Source organism: Thalassophryne amazonica, chromosome 5, assembly GCF_902500255.1.
Source record: "Thalassophryne amazonica chromosome 5, fThaAma1.1, whole genome shotgun sequence".
Lineage (NCBI taxonomy): Eukaryota > Metazoa > Chordata > Actinopteri > Batrachoidiformes > Batrachoididae > Thalassophryne > Thalassophryne amazonica.
In genome coordinates, this window is record NC_047107.1 from 12343177 (window position 1) to 12363192 (window position 20016).

Genomic DNA, 20016 nt, shown 5'->3' on the forward strand with positions numbered 1-20016 from the left:
CTCATTCCGAGCAGACCTTCACGATACGTGATACGTTGGGCCTGCCAGGTCTGACCTGCTTCCTCCCCTCCCAGCGGATCCAACTCACCTCCAGGTGGGGATCGGTCAACAGCTCAGCCCCTCTTTTCACTTGAGTGTCTGAGACATGTGGCCGAAGGTCAGATGATACGACTACAAAGTCGATCATCGACCTCTGGCTCAGGGTGTCCTGGTGACACGTGCACTTATGGACACCCTTGTGCTCGAACATGGTGTTCATGATGGACAAACTGTGACTAGCACAGAAGTCCAACAACTGAACACCACTTGGGTTCAGATCGGGGAGGTCGTGCTTCCTGATCACCCCCCTCCAGGTCTCACTGTCGCCGCCCACATGGGCGTTGAAATCCCCAAGGAGAACAATGGAGTCCCCAGTCGGAGTGCAATCTAGTACCCCTCCCAGAGACTCCAAGAAGGTCGGGTACTCTGCACTTCCGCTCTGGCCGTAGGCCGAGACAACAGTAAGAGACCTGTCCCCAACCCGAAGGCGTAGGGATGCAACCCTGTCGTTCACCGGAGTGAACTCCAACACATGGCGACTGAGCTGGGGAGCAATAAGCAATGCGACCCCAGCTCTCTGCCTTTTCCCGTGGGCAATGCCAGAAAAGTAGAGCATCCAGCCCCTCTCCAGGAGTTGGGTACCAGAGCCCAAGCTGTGCGTGGAGGTGAGCCCGACTATCTCTAGTCGGTATCTCTCAACCTCCCGCACAAGCTCAGGCTCCTTCCCCCCCAGCAAGGTGACATTCCACGTTCCAACAGCAAGGAGCTGTGAGCATGGACCGGTCTGCCGGGCCACCCGCCCTCGACCGCCACCCAATCCTCTCTGCACCCGACCCCCATGGCCCCCTCTGCAGGTGGTGAACCCATATGTCCGCGAGATATGCATATTAATAATAGTGTGTATAAAAGGATGTGAAACAGGTTAGGATAATAAAGGATACAAGTGGTATTGTGCTGAAAGTGAGGAGAGTGTGCTGAGAAGATGCAGAGAATATTTTGAGGAGCTTATGAATGAAGAAATGAGAGAGGGAATGGAGGATGGATGATGTAATAGATGGAAGTGTATCAGCAAGTTCCACAGATTAGTAAGGATAACGTGAGGACAGCTGTGAAGAGTGGAAAAGTAATTGACCCAAATGACATTCCAGTGGAGGCATGAGAATGTTTAGGAGAGGTGGCATTTTTAAAAATAGTCTTCATCTGAACATATATTGGATTCAATCAGAATTGTTAACATTCTGTCCAGTGCTACTGAGAAAACTGGTTTACAATGTGCTTATGTTCTGCTCACACTGCTTGGTGAGGACCAGCGGTGTGGCAGCAATTTTGTTGTGATCCTTTGTCCAAATTGGTGAGGAGAGTCCCGTCTGCCGAAACAGCTCCCGGGCTGCCTCCTGGTCTTCTGGACGGTCCAAAGTGGAAAGAGAACTGAACTGTCCTTTACAGAAGTTTTCAGCTCTGGAGAAAGCCAGTGAGTCATTAACCAACCAGAAGACCCAGTCTGTGGTTAGGTGGACCAATCCTCCCTGTCCTGGAGAATCATATAGAAGAGAATCACAGCAACAGCAGGACAAATGATGGCTAATATGTGAATCAAACATTACTGTTCTGATGTTTTAATTTGACGGTAGTGTGGTCAGGAACCATCACTGAAGGACAATTAAAGTTAAAACAGAGTCTCACCATGTGAATGCACCTCTCTGCTTTGCCCAGTCTGTGTTGGCTCACTGTGATACACCACCTACAGGAAGCAAATGACAAATTTTTAATCCTGTATTATGTTGTGGATCAAATTGAGCCATTTCAAAGTTTAAAAACACAGAAAAATGTTTTTTAATAAGTTTGGGAGTATAAAACCATTTCTGCTGGACTTAATTAGTTTAATGAACACATGAAAATGGAAAATAACTACTTTAACATGTTTGCCCCCCCACACACACACACGTTTGTATTACACACATATTGTTCAGGCTTAAAAAGGAAATCTGAATTGAAGTTGCTGGCCACTTGTGTTGGTGACCCTCCTGTCCTGTGCACCAACAGCAATTCGTGTATATTCAGCCGTGAACTGTTCTGTGAATTGTTTCTGTAATTTATGTTTGCAGCATGGCCCAAGCAGAGGGTCACCCCTTTGAGTCTGGTCTGCTTGAGGTTTCTTCCTCAGAGGGAGTTTTTCCTTACCACTGTTGCTCTGAGGGTTGGTAAAGTTAGACCTTACCTGTGTGAAGCACCTTGAGGCAACTCTGTTGTGATTTGGCGCTATATAAAGGAAAATAAATAAAATATGAACATAAAAAAGTTGTCAACATATTAAAGAAATATAAATCAAGCAGAATGAGTTGAAACAAATATATTGCATGCCTAATTTTTGCCAGTGTACTGAAATTAAACCTTTTGAAAGTTATTTTTTAATGAAAAACAAGTGAATTGTCATAAGTAAACCATTATCTATAAGGGGTGAACTTGATCATATTAAATAATGATTGCTTTAATGTCAGTTGAGCTAAAGATAATGTTAATAGAGGAAAATTCATTTTTTAACTACTTTCATATGATTAATTATGCATCAGGTCAATTTGGCCTGGGCATGTCAGTGCTGTTCCTTGTACTCAAACATAACATGAGGGTTAAATATATTATTTACATTATTTATATTTACTGGCAGGGGTGGTGGCCAAGTGGTTAGAGCACTTGGTTTCAGTATGGAAGGTTTTGGTTCAAACCCCACTCCTGCCACATTTCTCCATGTAATATGAGCTGTGTTAGGAACGGCATCCGGCATAAAACTTGTGCCAATTCAACATGCAGACCCACCTTGGATTAGCTGTGTTTACCCTGAATGCAAACAAGGGAGCAATTATTTATAACTATTACTACAGGCCAGTGTTGGTACATTTTAGACGTGTCATAATTAAGGGCCCCTTCACACCTACCCAGGCCAGTGGGTGCCTTTGTGACCAGATGTGGGCATGTGCATCAAGATGGCGCCAGCGGTGCGCACGGCAAAACGTCTCTCTGCCCTACTTGGACTATTGTTTTATTACATGTATGGATCCAGAGCGCTACAGCTGTAATTGTATATGATCGCCAATCACTTTTAAATATTCGAACATCATATGAGGCACTTTTTAATCATGGCTTGAAACAGCATGATTCCACAAACTGTCCTCCCCTCGCATCTATTCCGGCGTGCCTACGAAGGCTCTCCTGGGCATGTCCCCGAAAAAGACACTCCAGGAGAAGGGGAAACAGAGGCGGCGTCCTTGTTCGGGTAAGGGCCTACCTGAGAGCTCGTGGTGGTGATTTTTCGTCCTTGTCGGGGCGAGCAGCAGAAGCCCGTATGCGGTGGATCACTCCATTGGCCCCGGATAGATGCGGCCCCATGGATCACCTGCATTCGCTCGTGTGTTGGTTCCTCCCCCGGCAGTCGAGAGCTGGCAAGCGGGGGGTGGACTGGGGAAACATCCGCGTGGTCGCCCGTGCTCAAACTCCTCGCATCGAGCACACCGCACTCCGTTTGGCGCTGTTAAACTGCCGGTCGGTCACCAACAAAACCTTCCTTCTTAACGACTTTTTTGCCTCTAAAAAACTGGATTTAAGTTCCTGACGGAGACATGGCTGCAAGTGGGTGAGTGCTCTGCCTTTTCTGAACTTCTTCCGCCGGGCTGCACATATTTTAGTATGCCTCGTAATTCTGGAAAAGGTGGAGGGCTTGCAACAGTTTTTAAATCCAGCCTTCACTGCTGTCGCTCTCCTTCTGAACTCTTCTCGAGTTTTGAAATACAACTGTTAAAACGCCAGACAAACCCACTTGTCCTTTGTGCGCTCATTTATCGCCCCCCTAAGTTCAACAAGCACTTTATACAAGAGTTTTCAGATTTCCTGGCTGGAATTGTAACCACCACTGACTGTTTGTTGATTGTGGGTGATTTTAATATTCATATTTGTTGTGACAATAAGCCTCTGATCAAGGACTTTTTTAATGTGATTGACTCTTTTAATCTTACGCAGTGGGTTAGTGGTCCCACGCATGAAAAGGGGCATACATTAGATCTTATTCTTTCTTTTGGCCTCAATGTTCAAGTCGAGGAGATATGTGACTGTCAGATCTCGGATCATCTGCCGATTTTATTCAACTTAGCTCTTCCAAGCTCAGTGGAAAAACGGGACCTTTCTGTGCGCACAAAGCGCGCGTTAAACTCACAGTCTGTGGAGTAATTTACGAGTGCGTTTCTGGCCACTGTGCCCATCCTCACTTCATGACCCGAGTGCTTTGAACTGTGAGGAGCTTCTTATTTTATTTAATTCTGTCTGCACAGAAGCGCTAGACTCTGTTGCGCCACTTGTGACCAAGCGCTCCAGGTCTGCGTCGGAGCCGTGGCACAATGACACTACTCGTGCGCGCAGACGCGAATGCAGGCGCGCAGAGCGTAAATGGAAGAAGGACCATTTGCATGTTTCCCTGGGAATATTTCGAGACTGTCTTGTGGATTACCAAGAAGCTGTTAAGTCAGCAAAAGCCCAGTTTGTGTCAAATTTTATTGCAAATAACACTCACAGGCCTCAGGTCCTTTTTAATGTACTGAATCGTCTGATTAACCCAGAATCTAAATCTGGTCTTGTGCTGTCTGATTCACTGTGTGACAGCTTTTTGTCATTCTTTGTTGAAAAAGTGTCACAAATCAGGGCTTCGATCTCAGTGTCTTACTCTGATGATTTTAATTTAAACACTGAGTGCACTTCGGCCTTTGCTGAGTTTCAGCCTCTAACTTTAACTGAATTGCTCAAAGTGGTTCAGCAATTAAGACCTTCCAATTGTCTTTTTGATTCTGTTCCCGCACGATTTTTAAAAAGTGTTATTTCTGTCCTTGGGCCATACATTTTAAATGTTATGAATGTTTCTCTTTTATCTGGTTGTGTTCCAGGAGTTTTAAAACATGCTGTAGTTCAGCCTCTCCTCAAAAAGCCCACCTTGGATCCTAATATTCTTGCCAATTATAGGCCCGTTTCAAAGTTGCCATTCTTAGCTAAAATCCTTGAGAAAATTGTCTATGATCAGTTTCAGTCTCATTTGGATTCTAATGGCATTTTTGAAAAATTCCAGTCTGGCTTCAAATCACTTCGTAGTACTGAAACAGCACTGTTGAAGGTTTTTAATGATCTCCTTTTAATTATTGACTCTGGTTGCTCTGGGATTTTAGTTTTGCTGGATTTGACTGCAGCCTTTGACACGGTTGATCACTGTATTTTACTGTCCCATCTGGAGTATTATGCAGGTTTTAAAGGCATAGCACTGGAGTGGTTTAGAGCTTATCTTAGAGACCGTAGTTTCTCTGTGCACCTTGGGTCACACCAGTCCAGCTCAGCACCCTTAATTATGGTGTTCCACAAGGCTCTGTTTTGGGTCCTGCTCTTTTTTCACTGTATATGCTGCCACTTGGCACCATATTCAGAAAATACAACTTGACCTTTCATTTTTATGCTGATGACCTGCAAATCTATCTGCCACTTAAGCTCCCATCAAATTCTCTGACTATTTTGGTAAATTGTCTGCAGGAAGTGAAAACTTGGTTGGCTCAAAACTTTCTAATTCTCAACGAGAATAAAACTGAAATAGTTAGTTTTGGCCCTGTATGGTCATCTGGTTCATATGATGTGCTTGGTCCTTTGTCTTTCTGTGTGCATGATTCTGTCAGAAATTTGGGGGTTATTTTTGACAGCTCCTTCAAAATGGACAAGCAAATTAATTCTGTGGTAAAGGCCAGTTTCTACCAACTTAGAATTTTGAGAAAAGTGAAGGCTTACCTCCCAGCGTGTGATTTTGAGCGAGTTATTCATTTGCTTATAACATCTCATTTAGATTATTGTAACTCACTCTATTGTGGACTGGACCAGTTGTCTCTAAAGCGTCTGCAGCAGGTTCAGAACACTGCTGCACGACTGCTCACGGGGATGAGGAAACGAGAGCACATCACCCCTGTGTTAGCCTCGCTCCATTGGCTCCCAATCTCATTTAGGATTGATTTTAAGATCCTGTTGCTTGTGTTCAAGTGTTTAAATGGTTTGGCTCCCGAATACCTCTCTGAGCTTTTGACTCCTTATGTTCCGGTCAGATCAGTGAGGTCAGAAAGCCAGCTGTTATTAAATGTGCCCAGATCTCGATTAAAAACTTGAGGTGATCGGGCTTTTTCGGTGGCTGCGCCTAAACTTTGGAACAGTTTGCCTATGCACATCAGAGCTGCTCCATCTCTAGAGTCTTTTAAATCTGTTCTTAAGACTCATTTTTATGCTTTGGCTTTTAATACAATTTAAGCTGTGTGTGTCTGGTTTTATGTGTTTTTGTATATTTTGGAATTTTAATGCTCTGTTTTGGGGGTATGGTTTTTGATATTGTTTTTACTGTGAAGCACTTTGGGCAGCTGCTGTTGTTGTAAATGTGCTATATAAATAAAATTGACATTGACACATTGTGCAAATATGTACACCTCAGGGTGACTCACGGCGATACAGCTCGTATGAGCTAACCACGAAGCATCATGCCGATGGGCAGGTGTGCACAATCCCGGTGCGATGGTTTGTGCACGCGACAGTGTCTTTTGAGCATGAACACAATGTGAGCAGCTGTGGCTACTCACACTGGGCCTCATGTATCAACGTTGCGTATGGCGATATTTGAGCATATATGGGGTGTACGCCAAAACGGCTGCGCTACTTGGCATTTATCAATGTGGTCGTTGGTGTATGCTGCGCTGAAAATATACACCAGGTCGAGAGGTGGCGTAAATTATACACCAAAATGAACCAGCGCTGGAATCCACATAAAAATGAATATGATCGGCCTGATAAACAGTCCCATCATACAAATCAATACATATGTTACATAAATAACACTTTCCTGATTATACTACATAATAATCAATACAAATCCCGCTTTTGCAGGATTGCTGGTCTCGAGCATGATCCGTGGCCACAGCGCTGACTGCAAAGAAAGCGCTGCTTGCCTTTTTCTCCAGACTTGGAGCCTGCAGCCAGAGCAGCGCTGAGCTTAACTTTATGTGGTGTGATCATTTTAGACAATGAAATTGATAATTACAACTGTAGTGTTGTCATTCCCTTCGCCCGTGCTGCAATCAGGTTTTGTCGTCTCCATTCGTTTGTCACAATAAAATAAATAAATACATTTTAAGAATAAAGAAATCTGACAAATTAGGCGTGTCTTATTAATTGAGCGAGCAAATATCCACGTCAAGAATTATTAACAATACATTATACAGAGAATACAGTGGTCCCTCGCTATAACACGGTTCACCTTTCGTGGCCTCGTCGTTTCGCGGAGTTTTTAGTCCAATTTTGCATGCCTTTTTTTAGTGTTCTGTGTGTCTGTTTTTAAGAATCTTCTTGCCCAGAAGAAAAAAGAGCATCAACAACTACTCATAACTGTGTTTGTCACACGGAAACAGACACCTGCAACGAGGTGTGAGTGGAAAAAGGCGCGGCGTCAGGACGCAGAGGTGCGATCTGTGAAATACTGGTCAGTCACTATTAATAATTTCTTATGTGTCCAACCTCGTACGTTGATCGTTAAAATTAAATTTGTTAGTTCTAAAAGCCATCATAATTATTTATAGGAAAACATTCTACACTCAACAAAAATATAAACGCAACACTTTTGGTTTTGCTGCCATTTTGTATGAGATGAACTCAAAGATCTAAAACTTCTTCCACATACACAATATCACCATTTCCTCAAATTTTGTTCACAAACCAGTCTAAATCTGTGATAGTGAGCACTTCTCCTTTGCTGAGATAATCCATCCCACCTCACAGGTGTGCCATATCAAGATGCTGATTAGACACCATGATTAGTGAACAGGTGTGCCTTAGACTGCCCACAATAAAAGGCCACTCTGAAAGGTGCAGTTTTATCACACAGCACAATGCCACCGATGTCGCAAGATTTGAGGGAACGTGCAATTGGCATGCTGACAGCAGGAATGTCAACCAGAGCTGTTGCTCGTGTATTGAATGTTCATTTCTCTACTATAAGCCGTCTCCAAAGGCGTTTCAGAGAATTTGGCAGTACATCCAACCAGCCTCACAACCGCAGACCACGTGTAACCACACCAGCCCAGGACCTCCACATCCAGCATGTTCACCTCCAAGATCGTCTGAGACCAGCCACTCGGACAGCTGCTGAAACAATCGGTTTGCATAACCAAAGAATTTCTGCACAAACTGTCAGAAACCGTCTCAGGGAAGCTCATCTGCATGCTCGACGTCCTCATCGGGGTCTCGACCTTACTCCAGTTCGTCGTCGTAACTGACTTGAGTGGGCAAATGCTCACATTCACTGGAGTTTGGCACATTGGAGAGGTGTTCTCTTCACGGATGAATCCCGGTTCACACTGTTCAGGGCAGATGGCAGACAGCGTGTGCGGCGTCGTGTGGGTGAGCGGTTTTCTGATGTTAATGTTGTGGATCGACTGGCCCATGGTGGCGGTGGGGTTATGGTATGGGCAGGCATCTGTTATGGACGAAGATCACAGGTGCATTTTATTGATGGCATTTTGAATGCACAGAGATACTGTGACGAGATCCTGAGACCCATTGTTGTGCCAACATCCAAGAACATCACCTCATGTTGCAGCAGGATAATGCACGGCCCCATGTTGCAAGGATCTGTACATAATTCTTGGAAGCTGAAAATGTCCCAGTTCTTGCATGGCCAGCATACTCACCGGACATGTCACCCATTGAGCATGTTTGGGATGCTCTGGACCGGCGTATACGACAGCGTGTACCAGTTCCTGCAAATATCCAGCAACTTCACACAGCCATTGAAGAGGTGTGGACCAACATTCCACAGGCCACAATTGACAACCTGATCAACTCTATGCGAAGGAGATGTGTTGCACTGCATGAGGCAAATGGTGGTCACACCGGATACTGACTGGTATCCCCCCCCCAATAAAACAAAACTGCACCTTTCAGAGTGGCCTTTTATTGTGGACAGTCTAAGGCACACCTGTGCACTAATCATGGTGTCTAATCAGCATCTTGGTATGGCACACCTGTGAGGTGGGATGGATTATCTCAGCAAAGGAGAAGTGCTCACTATCACAGATTTAGACTGGTTTGTGAACAATATTTGAGGGAAATGGTGATATTGTGTATGTGGAAAAAGTTTTAGATCTTTGAGTTCATCTCATACAAAATGGGAGCAAAACCAAAAGTGTTGCGTTTATATTTGTGTTGAGTGTAGATTAGGTGATAATTTGTTCTTATGGCCAGTCCTAGGCCTTCTTGTGCTTACTTCAATAATGCATTATTATTGTTAAAACTTTATCTTTGTCAATCAATCAATTCAATCAATCAATTTTATTTATATAGCGCCAAATCACAACAAACAGTTGCCCCAAGGCGCTTTATATTGTAAGGCAAGGCCGTACAATAATTACGTAAAAACCCCAACGGTCAAAACGACCCCCTGTGAGCAAGCACTTGGCGACAGTGGGAAGGAAAAACTCCCTTTTAACAGGAAGAAACCTCAAGCAGAACCAGGCTCAGGGAGGGGCAGTCCTATGCTGGGACTGGTTGGGGCTGAGGGAGAGAACCAGGAAAAAGACATGCTGTGGAGGGGAGCAGAGATCAGTCACTAATGATTAAATGCAGAGTGGTGCATACAGAGCAAAAAGAGAAAGAAACACTCAGTGCATCATGGGAACCCCCAAGCAGTCTACGTCTATAGCAGCATAACTAAGGGATGGTTCAGGGTCACCTGATCCAGTCCTAACTATAAGCTTTAGCAAAAAGGAAAGTTTTAAGCCTAATCTTAAAAGTAGAGAGGGTGTCTGTCTCCCTGATCTGAATTGGGAGCTGGTTCCACAGGAGAGGAGCCTGAAAGCTGAAGGCTCTGCCTCCCATTCTACTCTTACAAACCCTAGGAACTACAAGTAAGCCTGCAGTCTGAGAGCGAAGCGCTCTAATGGGGTGATATGGTACTATGAGGTCCCTAAGATAAGATGGGACCTGATTATTCAAAACCTTATAAGTAAGAAGAAGAATTTTAAATTCTATTCTAGAATTAACAGGAAGCCAATGAAGAGAGGCCAATATGGGTGAGATATGCTCTCTCCTTCTAGTCCCCGTCAGTACTCTAGCTGCAGCATTTTGAATTAACTGAAGGCTTTTCAGGGAACTTTTAGGACAACCTGATAATAATGAATTACCATAGTCCAGCCTAGAGGAATTAAATGCATGAATTAGTTTTTCAGCATCACTCTGAGACAAGACCTTTCTAATTTTAGAGATATTGCGTAAATGCAAAAAAGCAGTCCTACATATTTGTTTAATATGCGCTTTGAATGACATATCCTGATCAAAAATGACTCCAAGATTTCTCACAGTATTACTAGAGGTCAGGGTAATGCCATCCAGAGTAAGGATCTGGTTAGACACCATGTTTCTAAGATTTGTGGGGCCAAGTACAATAACTTCAGTTTTATCTGAGTTTAAAAGCAGGAAATTAGAGGTCATCCATGTCTTTATGTCTGTAAGACAATCCTGCAGTTTAGCTAATTGGTGTGTGTCCTCTGGCTTCATGGATAGATAAAGCTGGGTATCATCTGCGTAACAATGAAAATTTAAGCAATGCCGTCTAATAATACTGCCAAAGGGAAGCATGTATAACGTGAATAAAATTGGTCCTAGCACAGAACCTTGTGGAACTCCATAATTAACAGTCTGTGAAGAAGATTCCCCATTTACATGAACAAATTGTAATCTATTAGATAAATATGATTGAAACCACCGCAGCGCAGTGCCTTTAATACCTATGGCATGCTCTAATCTCTGTAATAAAATTTTATGGTCAACACTATCAAAAGCAGCACTGAGGTCTAACAGAACAAGCACAGAGATGAGTCCATTGTCTGAGGCCATAAGAAGATCATTTGTAACCTTCACTAATGCTGTTTCTGTACTATGATGAATTCTAAAACCCGACTGAAACTCTTCAAATACACCACTCCTCTGCAGATGATCAGTTAGCTGTTTTACAACTACCCTTTCAAGAATTTTTGAGAGAAAAGGAAGGTTGGAGATTGGCCTATAATTAGCTAAGATAGCTGGGTCAAGTGATGGCTTTTTAAGTAATGGTTTAATTACTGCCACCTTAAAAGCCTGTGGTACATAGCCAACTAGTAAAGATAGATTGATCATATTTAAGATCGAAGCATTATAAATAATGGTTGGGCTTCCTTGAGCAGCCTGGTAGGAATGGGGTCTAATAGACATGTTGATGGTTTGGATGAAGTAACTAATGAAAATAACTCAGACAGAACAATCGGAGAGAAAGAGTCTAACCAAATACCGGCATCACTGAAAGCAGCCAAAGATAACGATACGTCTTTGGGATGGTTATGAGTAATTTTTTCTCTAATAGTTAAAATTGTATTAGCAAAGAAAGTCATGAAGTCATTACTAGTTAAAGTTAAAGGAATACTCGGCTCAATAGAGCTCTGACTCTTTGTCAGCCTGGCTACAGTGCTGAAAAGAAACCTGGGGTTGTTCTTATTTTCTTCAATTAGTGATGAGTAGTAAGATGTCCTAGCTTTACGGAGGGCTTTTTTATAGGGCAACAGACTCTTTTTCCAGGCTAAGTGAAGATCTTCTAAATTAGTGAGATGCCATTTCCTCTCCAACTTACGGGTTATCTGCTTTAAGCTGCGAGTTTGTGAGTTATACCACAGAGTCAGGCACTTCTGATTTAAATCTCTCTTTTTCAGAGGAGCTACAGCATCCAAAGTTGTCTTCAATGAGGATGTAAAACTATTGACGAGATACTCTATCTCACTTACAGAGTTTAGGTAGCTACTCCGCACTGTGTTGGTATATGGCATTAGAGAACATAAAGAAGGAATCATATCCTTAAACCTAGTTACAGTGCTTTCTGAAAGACTTCTAGTGTAATGAAACATATTCCCCACTGCTGGGTAGTCCATCAGAGTAAATGTAAATGTTATTAAGAAACGATCAGACAGAAGGGAGTTTTCAGGGAATACTGTTAAGTCTTCAATTTCCATAACATAAGTCAGAACAAGATCTAAGATATGATTAAAGTGGTGGGTGGACTCATTTACATTTTGAGCAAAGCCAATTAAGTCTAATAATAGATTAAATGCAGTGTTGAGGCTGTCATTCTCAGCATCTGTGTGGATGTTAAAATCGCCCACTATAATTATCTTATCTGAGCTAAGCACTAAGTCAGACAAAAGGTCTGAAAATTCACAGAGAAACTCACAGTAATGACCAGGTGGATGATAGATAATAACAAATAAAACTGGTTTTTGGGACTTCCAATTTGGATGGACAAGACTAAGAGTCAAGCTTTCAAATGAATTAAAGCTCTGTCTGGGTTTTTGATTAATTAATAAGCTGGAATGGAAGCTTGCTGCTAATCCTCCGCCTCGGCCCGTGCTACGAGCATTCTGGCAGTTAGTGTGACTCGGGGGTGTTGACTCATTTAAACTAACATATTCATCCTGCTGTAACCAGGTTTCTGTAAGGCAGAATAAATCAATATGTTGATCAATTATTATATCATTTACTAACAGGGACTTAGAAGAGAGAGACCTAATGTTATTAACACCATATTCATGAATAGTATATAACACATATATTAATTATATGATAGTAACAATACATATATGGACTTTTTTTTGTTTATGTTGGATGTGGGAGGTTGGGAGAGTTGTGGGGTTTATATTCTGAGGATCCCACCCTGGATTTTGCAGCGTGTTCTGCCAGCTACAGTACTGATTGACCCTCAGCTCCTATTGGCCCTTTTTTGGCTGTGACCTCCCCTGTTATATTGTTCATAGTTGGTTATTTTTTCCCTGTGTGTTTGTGTGTGTAAATAAATAAACAATGGTCACAAAAATGTGATGCATTATTTCACATATCAAAAGTGCTTATCCTGCAGTGCTCCTGATGAGAGCTTAAAAGTCCTGAAGTCCTCCTGCTGTGTGTGTGTGTGTGTGTGTGTGTGTGTGCGTGTGTGTGTGTGTGTGTGTGTGTGTGTGTGTGTGTGAGTGTGTGAGTGAGAGACAGAGAATAAAGAAAGATCAGTAGGGTGACCATATTCTGATTTCAAAACAAGAGGACACTCTGCCTCAAGATAATTAAGGTTAAGTGGTGCTTGAAGTTGAAATTTAAATAAAATGTTTCCCCTACTCCCCCTCTAGCTGCCACCTTATCGTGGTGGGGGAGTTTGCGTACCCTGATGATCCTAGGAGCTATGTTGTCAGAGGCTTTGTGCCCCTTGTAGGGTCTCCCAAGGCAAACAGGTCCTAGGTGACGGGTCAGACTAAGGGCAGTTCAGAAGCACACATGACCAGTAAAAAATCAAGGACCGAGACGTCGCCCGGTATGGTGGAGCTGGGGCCCCACCCTGGAGCCAGGCCTTGGGTTCGGGCTCGCGTGGGAGTGCCTGGTGGTCGGGCCTTAGCCCATGGGGCCCAGCCAAGCTCAGCCCAAAATAGCGATGTGGTCCCGCCCTCCTGTGGGTTCACCACATGCAGAGGGGGCCATGGGGGTCGGGTGCAGAGAGGATAGGGGTTTCGGTCGAGGGCGGGTGGCCCGGCGGTCTGGTCTGCGCTCACAGCCCCTGGCTGTTAGGATGTGGAATGTCACCTCGCTGGGGGGGGAAGGAGCCTGAGCTTGTGTGGGAGATTGAGAAATACCGACTCGAGATAGTCGGGCTCACCTCCACGCACAGCTTGGTCTCTGGTACCCAACTCCTGGAGAGGGGCTGGACGCTCCACTTTTCTGGCGTTGCCCATGGGGAGAGGTGGAGAGCTGGGGTCGCATTGCTTATTGCTCCCCAGCTCAGTCGCCATGTGTTGGAGTTCACTCCGGTGAATGAGAGGGTCGCGTCCCTACACCTTCGGGTCGGGGACAGGTCTCTCACTGTTGTCTTTGCCTACGGGCAGAGTGGCAGTGCAGACTACCCGACCTTCTTGGAGTCCCCAGGAGAGGTACTAGATAGCGCTCCGACTGGGGACTCCATTGTTCTCCTGGGGGATTTCAATGCCCATGTGGGCGGCGACAGTGAGACCTGGAGGGGGGTGATCGGGAAGCATGGCCTCCCCAATCTGAACCCAAGTGGTGTTCAGTTGTTGGACTTCTGTGCTAGTCACAGTTTGTCCATCACGAACACCATGTTCGAGCACAAGGGTGTCCATAAGTGCACATGGCACCAGGACACCCTGAGCCAGAGGTCGATAATTGACTTTGTAGTCATATCATCTGACCTTCGGCCATGTGTCTCGGACACTCGAGTGAAGAGAGGGGCTGAGCTGTCGACCGATCACCACCTGGTGGTGAGTTGGATCCCCTGGGAGGGGAGGAAGCCGGTCAGACCTGGCAGGCCCAAACGTATCATGAGGGTCTCCTGGGAACGACTGGCGGAACCCTCCGTCAGTGAGGTCTTCAACTCCCACCTCCAGGAGAGCTTCTCCCAGATCCCGGGGGAAGGTTGGAGGCATGGAGTCCGAGTGGACCATGTTCTCCCCCTCCCTTGTTGATGTGGCCGCTCATAGCTGTGGTCGCAAGGTCTCTGGTGCCTGTCGGGGTGGCAATCCCCGAACCTGGTGGTGGACGCCAGAAGTAAGGGATGCCATCAAGCTGAAGAAGGAGTCCTACTTGTCTTTGTTGGTAGCTGGGACCCCGGAGGCAGCTGACAGGTACCAGCAGGTCAAGCATGCCGCAGTCCGTGCAGTCGCAGAGGCAAAAACTCGGGTCTGGGAGGAGTTCGGAGAGGCCATGGAGGAGGACTATCGGTTGGCCTCGAAGAAATTCTGGCAAACCGTCCGATGCCTCAGGAGGCAGAAGCAGCTCTCCACCCGCACCTACAGTGTGGGTGACGAGCTGTTGACCATGACTGGGGATTTGTCGGGTGGTGGAAGGAGTCCTTCAAGGATCTCCTCAATCCCATCATCACGTCTTCCGAAGAGGAAGCAGAGACTGGGGACTCAGAGGCAGACTCATCCATTACCCAGGCCGAAGTCACCGAGGTGGTTAGAAAGATCCTCGGTGGCAAGGGTCCTGGGGTGGATGAAATCCATCCTGAGTACCTTAAGTCTCTGGATGTTGTGGGACTGTCTTGGCTGACATGCCTCTGCAACATCGCGTGGCAGTCGGGGACAGTGCGTCTGGATTGGCAGACCGGGTGGTGGTCACTCTGTTTAAGAAGGGGGACCGGAGGGTGTGTTCCAACTACAGGGGGATCACACTCCTCAGCCTCCCCGGGAAGGTCTATTCCAGAGTACTGGAGAGGAGAATTCGACCAATAGTCGAACCTCGGATTCAGGAGGAGTAGTGTGGTTTTCATCCTGGTCGCGGCACACTGGACCAGCTCCACACGCTCCATCGGGTGCTCGAGGGTTCATGGGAGTTCTCCCAACCAGTCCACATGTGCTTTGTGGATCTGGAGAAGGCGTTTGACCGTGTCCCTCAGGGCACCCTGTGGGATGTGCTCCGGGAGTACGGGATCTGGGGTCCTTTGCTAAGGGCTATACTGTCCCTGTACGACCACAGCAGGAGCTTGGTTCGCATTGCCGGGAGTAAGTCAAACCTGTTTCCAGTGCATGTTGGCCTCTGCCAGGGCTGCCCTTTGTCAACGGCTCTGTTCATTATCTTTATGGACAGAATTTCTAGGTGCAGCCAGGGTGTAGAGGGGTCTGGTTTGGGAACTACAGAACCTCGTCTCTGCTGTTTGCGGACGATGGCGTTCTGTTTTTCTGGATTCGTCAAATCAGGACCTTCACCATGCACTGGGGCGGTTTGCAGCCGAGTGTTAAGCGTCCGGGATGAAAATCAGCACCTCCAAATCCAAGGCCATGTTTCTCAACTGGAAAAAAGGTGCTTTGCCCTCTTCATATCGGTGGAGTGTCCTTGACTCAAGTGGAGGAGTTTAAGTATCTTGGGGTCTTGTTCACGAGTGAGGGACAGATGGAGCGTGAGATCGATAGATGGATCGGTGCAGCATCTGCAGTGATGCTGTCGCTGTATCACACCGTCGTGATGAAGAGAGAGCTGAGTAGGGGGACAAAGCTCTCGATTTACCAATCAATCTACATTCCGATCCTCACCTATGGTCGTGAGATTTGGCTCATGACCGAAAGAACGAGATCGCTAGTACAAGCAGCCAAGATGGGTTGGCTCCGCAGGGTGGCTGGGCGCTTCCTTAGAGATAGGGTGAGGAGCTTGGTCATTTGGGAGGAGCTCGAGTCGAGCCACTGCTCCTCCATGTTGAAAGGAGCCATTTGAGGTGGCTCGGGTATCTTTTCCGAATGCCACCTGGATGCCTCGCTGGAGAGGTGTTTCGGGCACGTCCCATTGGGAGGAGGCCCCGGGGAAGACCCAGGACACGCTGGAGAGACTACATCTCTCGGCTGGCTTGGGAATGCCTTGGGGTTCCCCTGGAGGAGCTGTGGGAGGTGTGTGTGGATCGGGAGGTCTGGGCGGCTTTGCTTGAGCTGCTGCCCCCGCGACTCGACTCCGGATAAAGTGAAAGAAAATGGGTGGATGGATGGATGGATATATATATTAGATCAGACCTTGATTTGATGCAGAAGTATATGGATGAACTATCACTGCGAAAGTTAAAGTAACATTCCTATATATATATATATATATATATATACACTCAACAAAAATATAAACGCAACACTTTTGGTTTTGCTCCCATTTTGTATGAGATAAACTCAAAGGTCTAAAACTTTTTCCACATACACAATATCACCATTTCCCTCAAATATTGTTCACAAACCAGTCTAAATCTGTGATAGTGAGCACTTCTCCTTTGCTGAGATAATCCATCCCACCTCACAGGTGTGTCATACCAAGATGCTGATTAGACACCATGATTAGTGCACAGGTGTGCCTTAGACTGTCCACAATAAAAGGCCACTCTGAAAGGTGCAGTTTTATCACACAGCACAATGCCACAGATGTCGCAAGATTTGATGGAGCGTGCAATTGGCATGCTGACAGCAGGAATGTCAACCAGAGCTGTTGCTCGTGTATTGAATGTTCATTTCTCTACCATAAGCCGTCTCCAAAGGCGTTTCAGAGAATTTGGCAGTACATCCAACCAGCCTCACAACCGCAGACCACGTGTAACCACACCAGCCCAGGACCTCCACATCCAGCATGTTCACCTCCAAGATCGTCTGAGACAAGCCACTTGGACAGCTGAATTTCTACACAAACTGTCAGAAACCGTCTCAGGGAAGCTCATCTGCATGCTCGTCGTCCTCATTGGGGTCTCGACCTGGCTCCAGTACGTCGTCGTAACCGACTTGAGTGGGCAAATGTTCACATTCGCTGGCATTTGGCACGTTGGAGAGGTGTTCTCTTCACGGATGATGCGAAGGAGATGTGTTGCACTGCATGTGGCAAATGGTGGTCACACCAGATACTGACTGGTATCCCCCCCAATAAAACAAAACTGCAGCTTTCAGAGTGGCCTTTTATTGTGGGCAGTCTAAGGCACACCTTGCACTAATCATGGTGTCTAATCAGCATCTTGATATGGCACACCTGTGAGGTGGGATGGATTATCTCAGCAAAGGAGTAGTGCTCACTATCACAGATTTAGGCTGGTTTGTGAGCAATATTTGAGGGAAATGGTGATATTGTGTATGTGGAAAAAGTTTTAGATATTTGAGTTCATCTCATACAAAATGGGAGCAAAACCAAAAGTGTTGTGTTTATATTTTGTTGAGTGCATATATATATATATATATAGTAGTGTTCAGAATAATAGTAGTGCTATGTGACTAAAAAGATTAATCCAGGTTTTGAGTATATTTCTTATTGTTACCTGGGAAACAAGGTACCAGTAGATTCAGAATATTCTCACAAATCCAACAAGAACAAGCATTTATGATATGCACACTCTTAAGGCTATGAAATTGGGCTATTAGTAAAAAAAAAAAAAAGTAGAAAAGGGGGTGTTCACAATAATAGTAGCATCTGCTGTCAACGCTACAAACTCAAAACTATTATGTTCAAACTGCTTTTTTAGCAATCCTGTGAATCACTAAACTAGTATTTAGTTGTATAACCACAGTTTTTCATGATTTCTTCACATCTGCAAGGCATTCATTTTGTTTGTTTGGAACCAAGATTTTGCTTGTTTACTATTGTGCTTGGGGTCATTGTCTTGTTGAAACACCCATTTCAAGGGCATGTCCTCTTCAGCATAAGGCAACATGACCTCTTCAAGTATTTTGACATATCCAAACTGATCTATGATACCTGGTATGCGATATATAGGCCCAAAACCATAGTAGGAGAAACATGCCCATATCATGATGCTTGCACCACCATGCTTCACTGTCTTCACTGTGAACTGTGGCTTGAATTCAGAGTTTGGGGGTCGTCTCACAAACTGTCTGCAACCCTTGGACCCAAAAAGAAGAGTTTTACTCTCATCAGTCCACAAAATATTCCTCCATTTCTCTTTAGGCCAGTTGATATGTTCTTTGTGAAATTGTAACCTCTTCTGCACATGTCTTTTATTTAAATGGATGCCTGCAACATGTTTCAAAAAAGCTGGGACAGTGGTATGTTTACCACTATGTTACATCACCTTTCCTTCTAACAACACTCAAGAAGTGTTTGTGAACTGAGGACACTAATTGTTGAAGCTTTGGAGGTGGAATTCTTTCCCATTCTTGCTTGATGTACGACTTCAGTTGTTCAACAGTCCGGGGTCTCCATTGTTGTATTTTGTGCTTCATAATGTGCAACACATTTTCAATGGGCGGCTGGTCTGGACTGCCTCCACTCTATGAAGCCATGCTGTTGTATCATGTGCAGAATGTGGCTTGGCATTGTCTTGCTGAAATAAGCAGGGACGTCCCTGAAAAAGACGTTGCTTGGATGGCAGCATGTGTTGCACTTGTAGATGTAGCGACAAACTGAGTTAACTGACAATGGTTTTCTGAAGTGTTCCTTAGCCCACATGGTAAGATCCTTTACACAATGATGTTAGTTTTTAATGCAGCATCGCCTGAGGGGTCGAAGGTCTTGGGCATTCAATGTTGGTTTTCGGCCTTGCTGCTTATGTGTAGAGAGTTATCCAGATTCTCTGAACCATCTGATTATATTATGGACTGTAGATGATTTGACTATTTTTTGATGCAGTTGTTCACACAGTAGTGATCCTCACCCAATCTTTCCTGGTGAACAGCTGAGCCTCTTGGGGATGCTCCTTTTATACCCAATCATGATGCTCTCTTGTTTACAATTAACCTGTTCACCTTTGGAATGTTCGGAACAGGTGTTCTTTGAGCATTGTTGCACCTGTCCCAGCTTTTTTGAAACGTGTTGCAGGCATCCATTACCTAATGTGTATCAGTTTGAACATTAAATGTCTTGTCTTTATGGTGTATTCAATTGAATATAGGTTGAAGAGGATTTGCAAATCATTGTATTCTGTTTTTATTTACATTTCACACAACATCCCAACTTCATTGGAATTGGGATTGTATATGATTGTGATAAGCTATTAAACTTTTTTAATGTTTTATAGTCATTCACTCACTCATCTTCAACTGCTTTCTCTAATTAAGGGTCGTCGGGGGCTGGATCTTATCCCAACAGTCATAGGGTGTGGCATAGGTGGCACACCCCGGACAGAGTGCCAGGCTGTTGCAGGGTCACATATAGACAAACAAAGACATTCACACTCGCATGCACACCTATGGACAATTTAAAGTTTCCAGTTCACCTAATCTGCATGACTTTGGATGTGGGAAGAAACTGAAGCACCTGGACGGAATCCACGTAGACACGCGGAGAACACGCAAACTCCACACAGAAACGCCACAGGGGGTATCAATCCCACAACCTTTGTACTGTGAGGCAACAGTGCTAACCACTAAGCCACTATGCTGCCTTTTAATG

General features: G+C 45.0%; 1 protein-coding gene across 1 annotated transcript in view; it reads right to left on the reverse strand.

Annotated features, from left to right (window-relative positions):
• Window positions 1–20016, reverse strand: part of adgrd2 (adhesion G protein-coupled receptor D2) — a 415295-nt gene that overhangs the window by 393676 nt on the left and 1603 nt on the right. Inside the window, exons 2-3 of the mRNA XM_034169723.1 lie at window positions 1723–1780; window positions 1331–1570 (exon numbers count right to left, since the gene is read on the reverse strand). Of these exons, the coding sequence (XP_034025614.1) occupies window positions 1331–1570; window positions 1723–1780 (298 nt within the window). The remainder of the gene's footprint in view (window positions 1–1330; window positions 1571–1722; window positions 1781–20016) is intronic.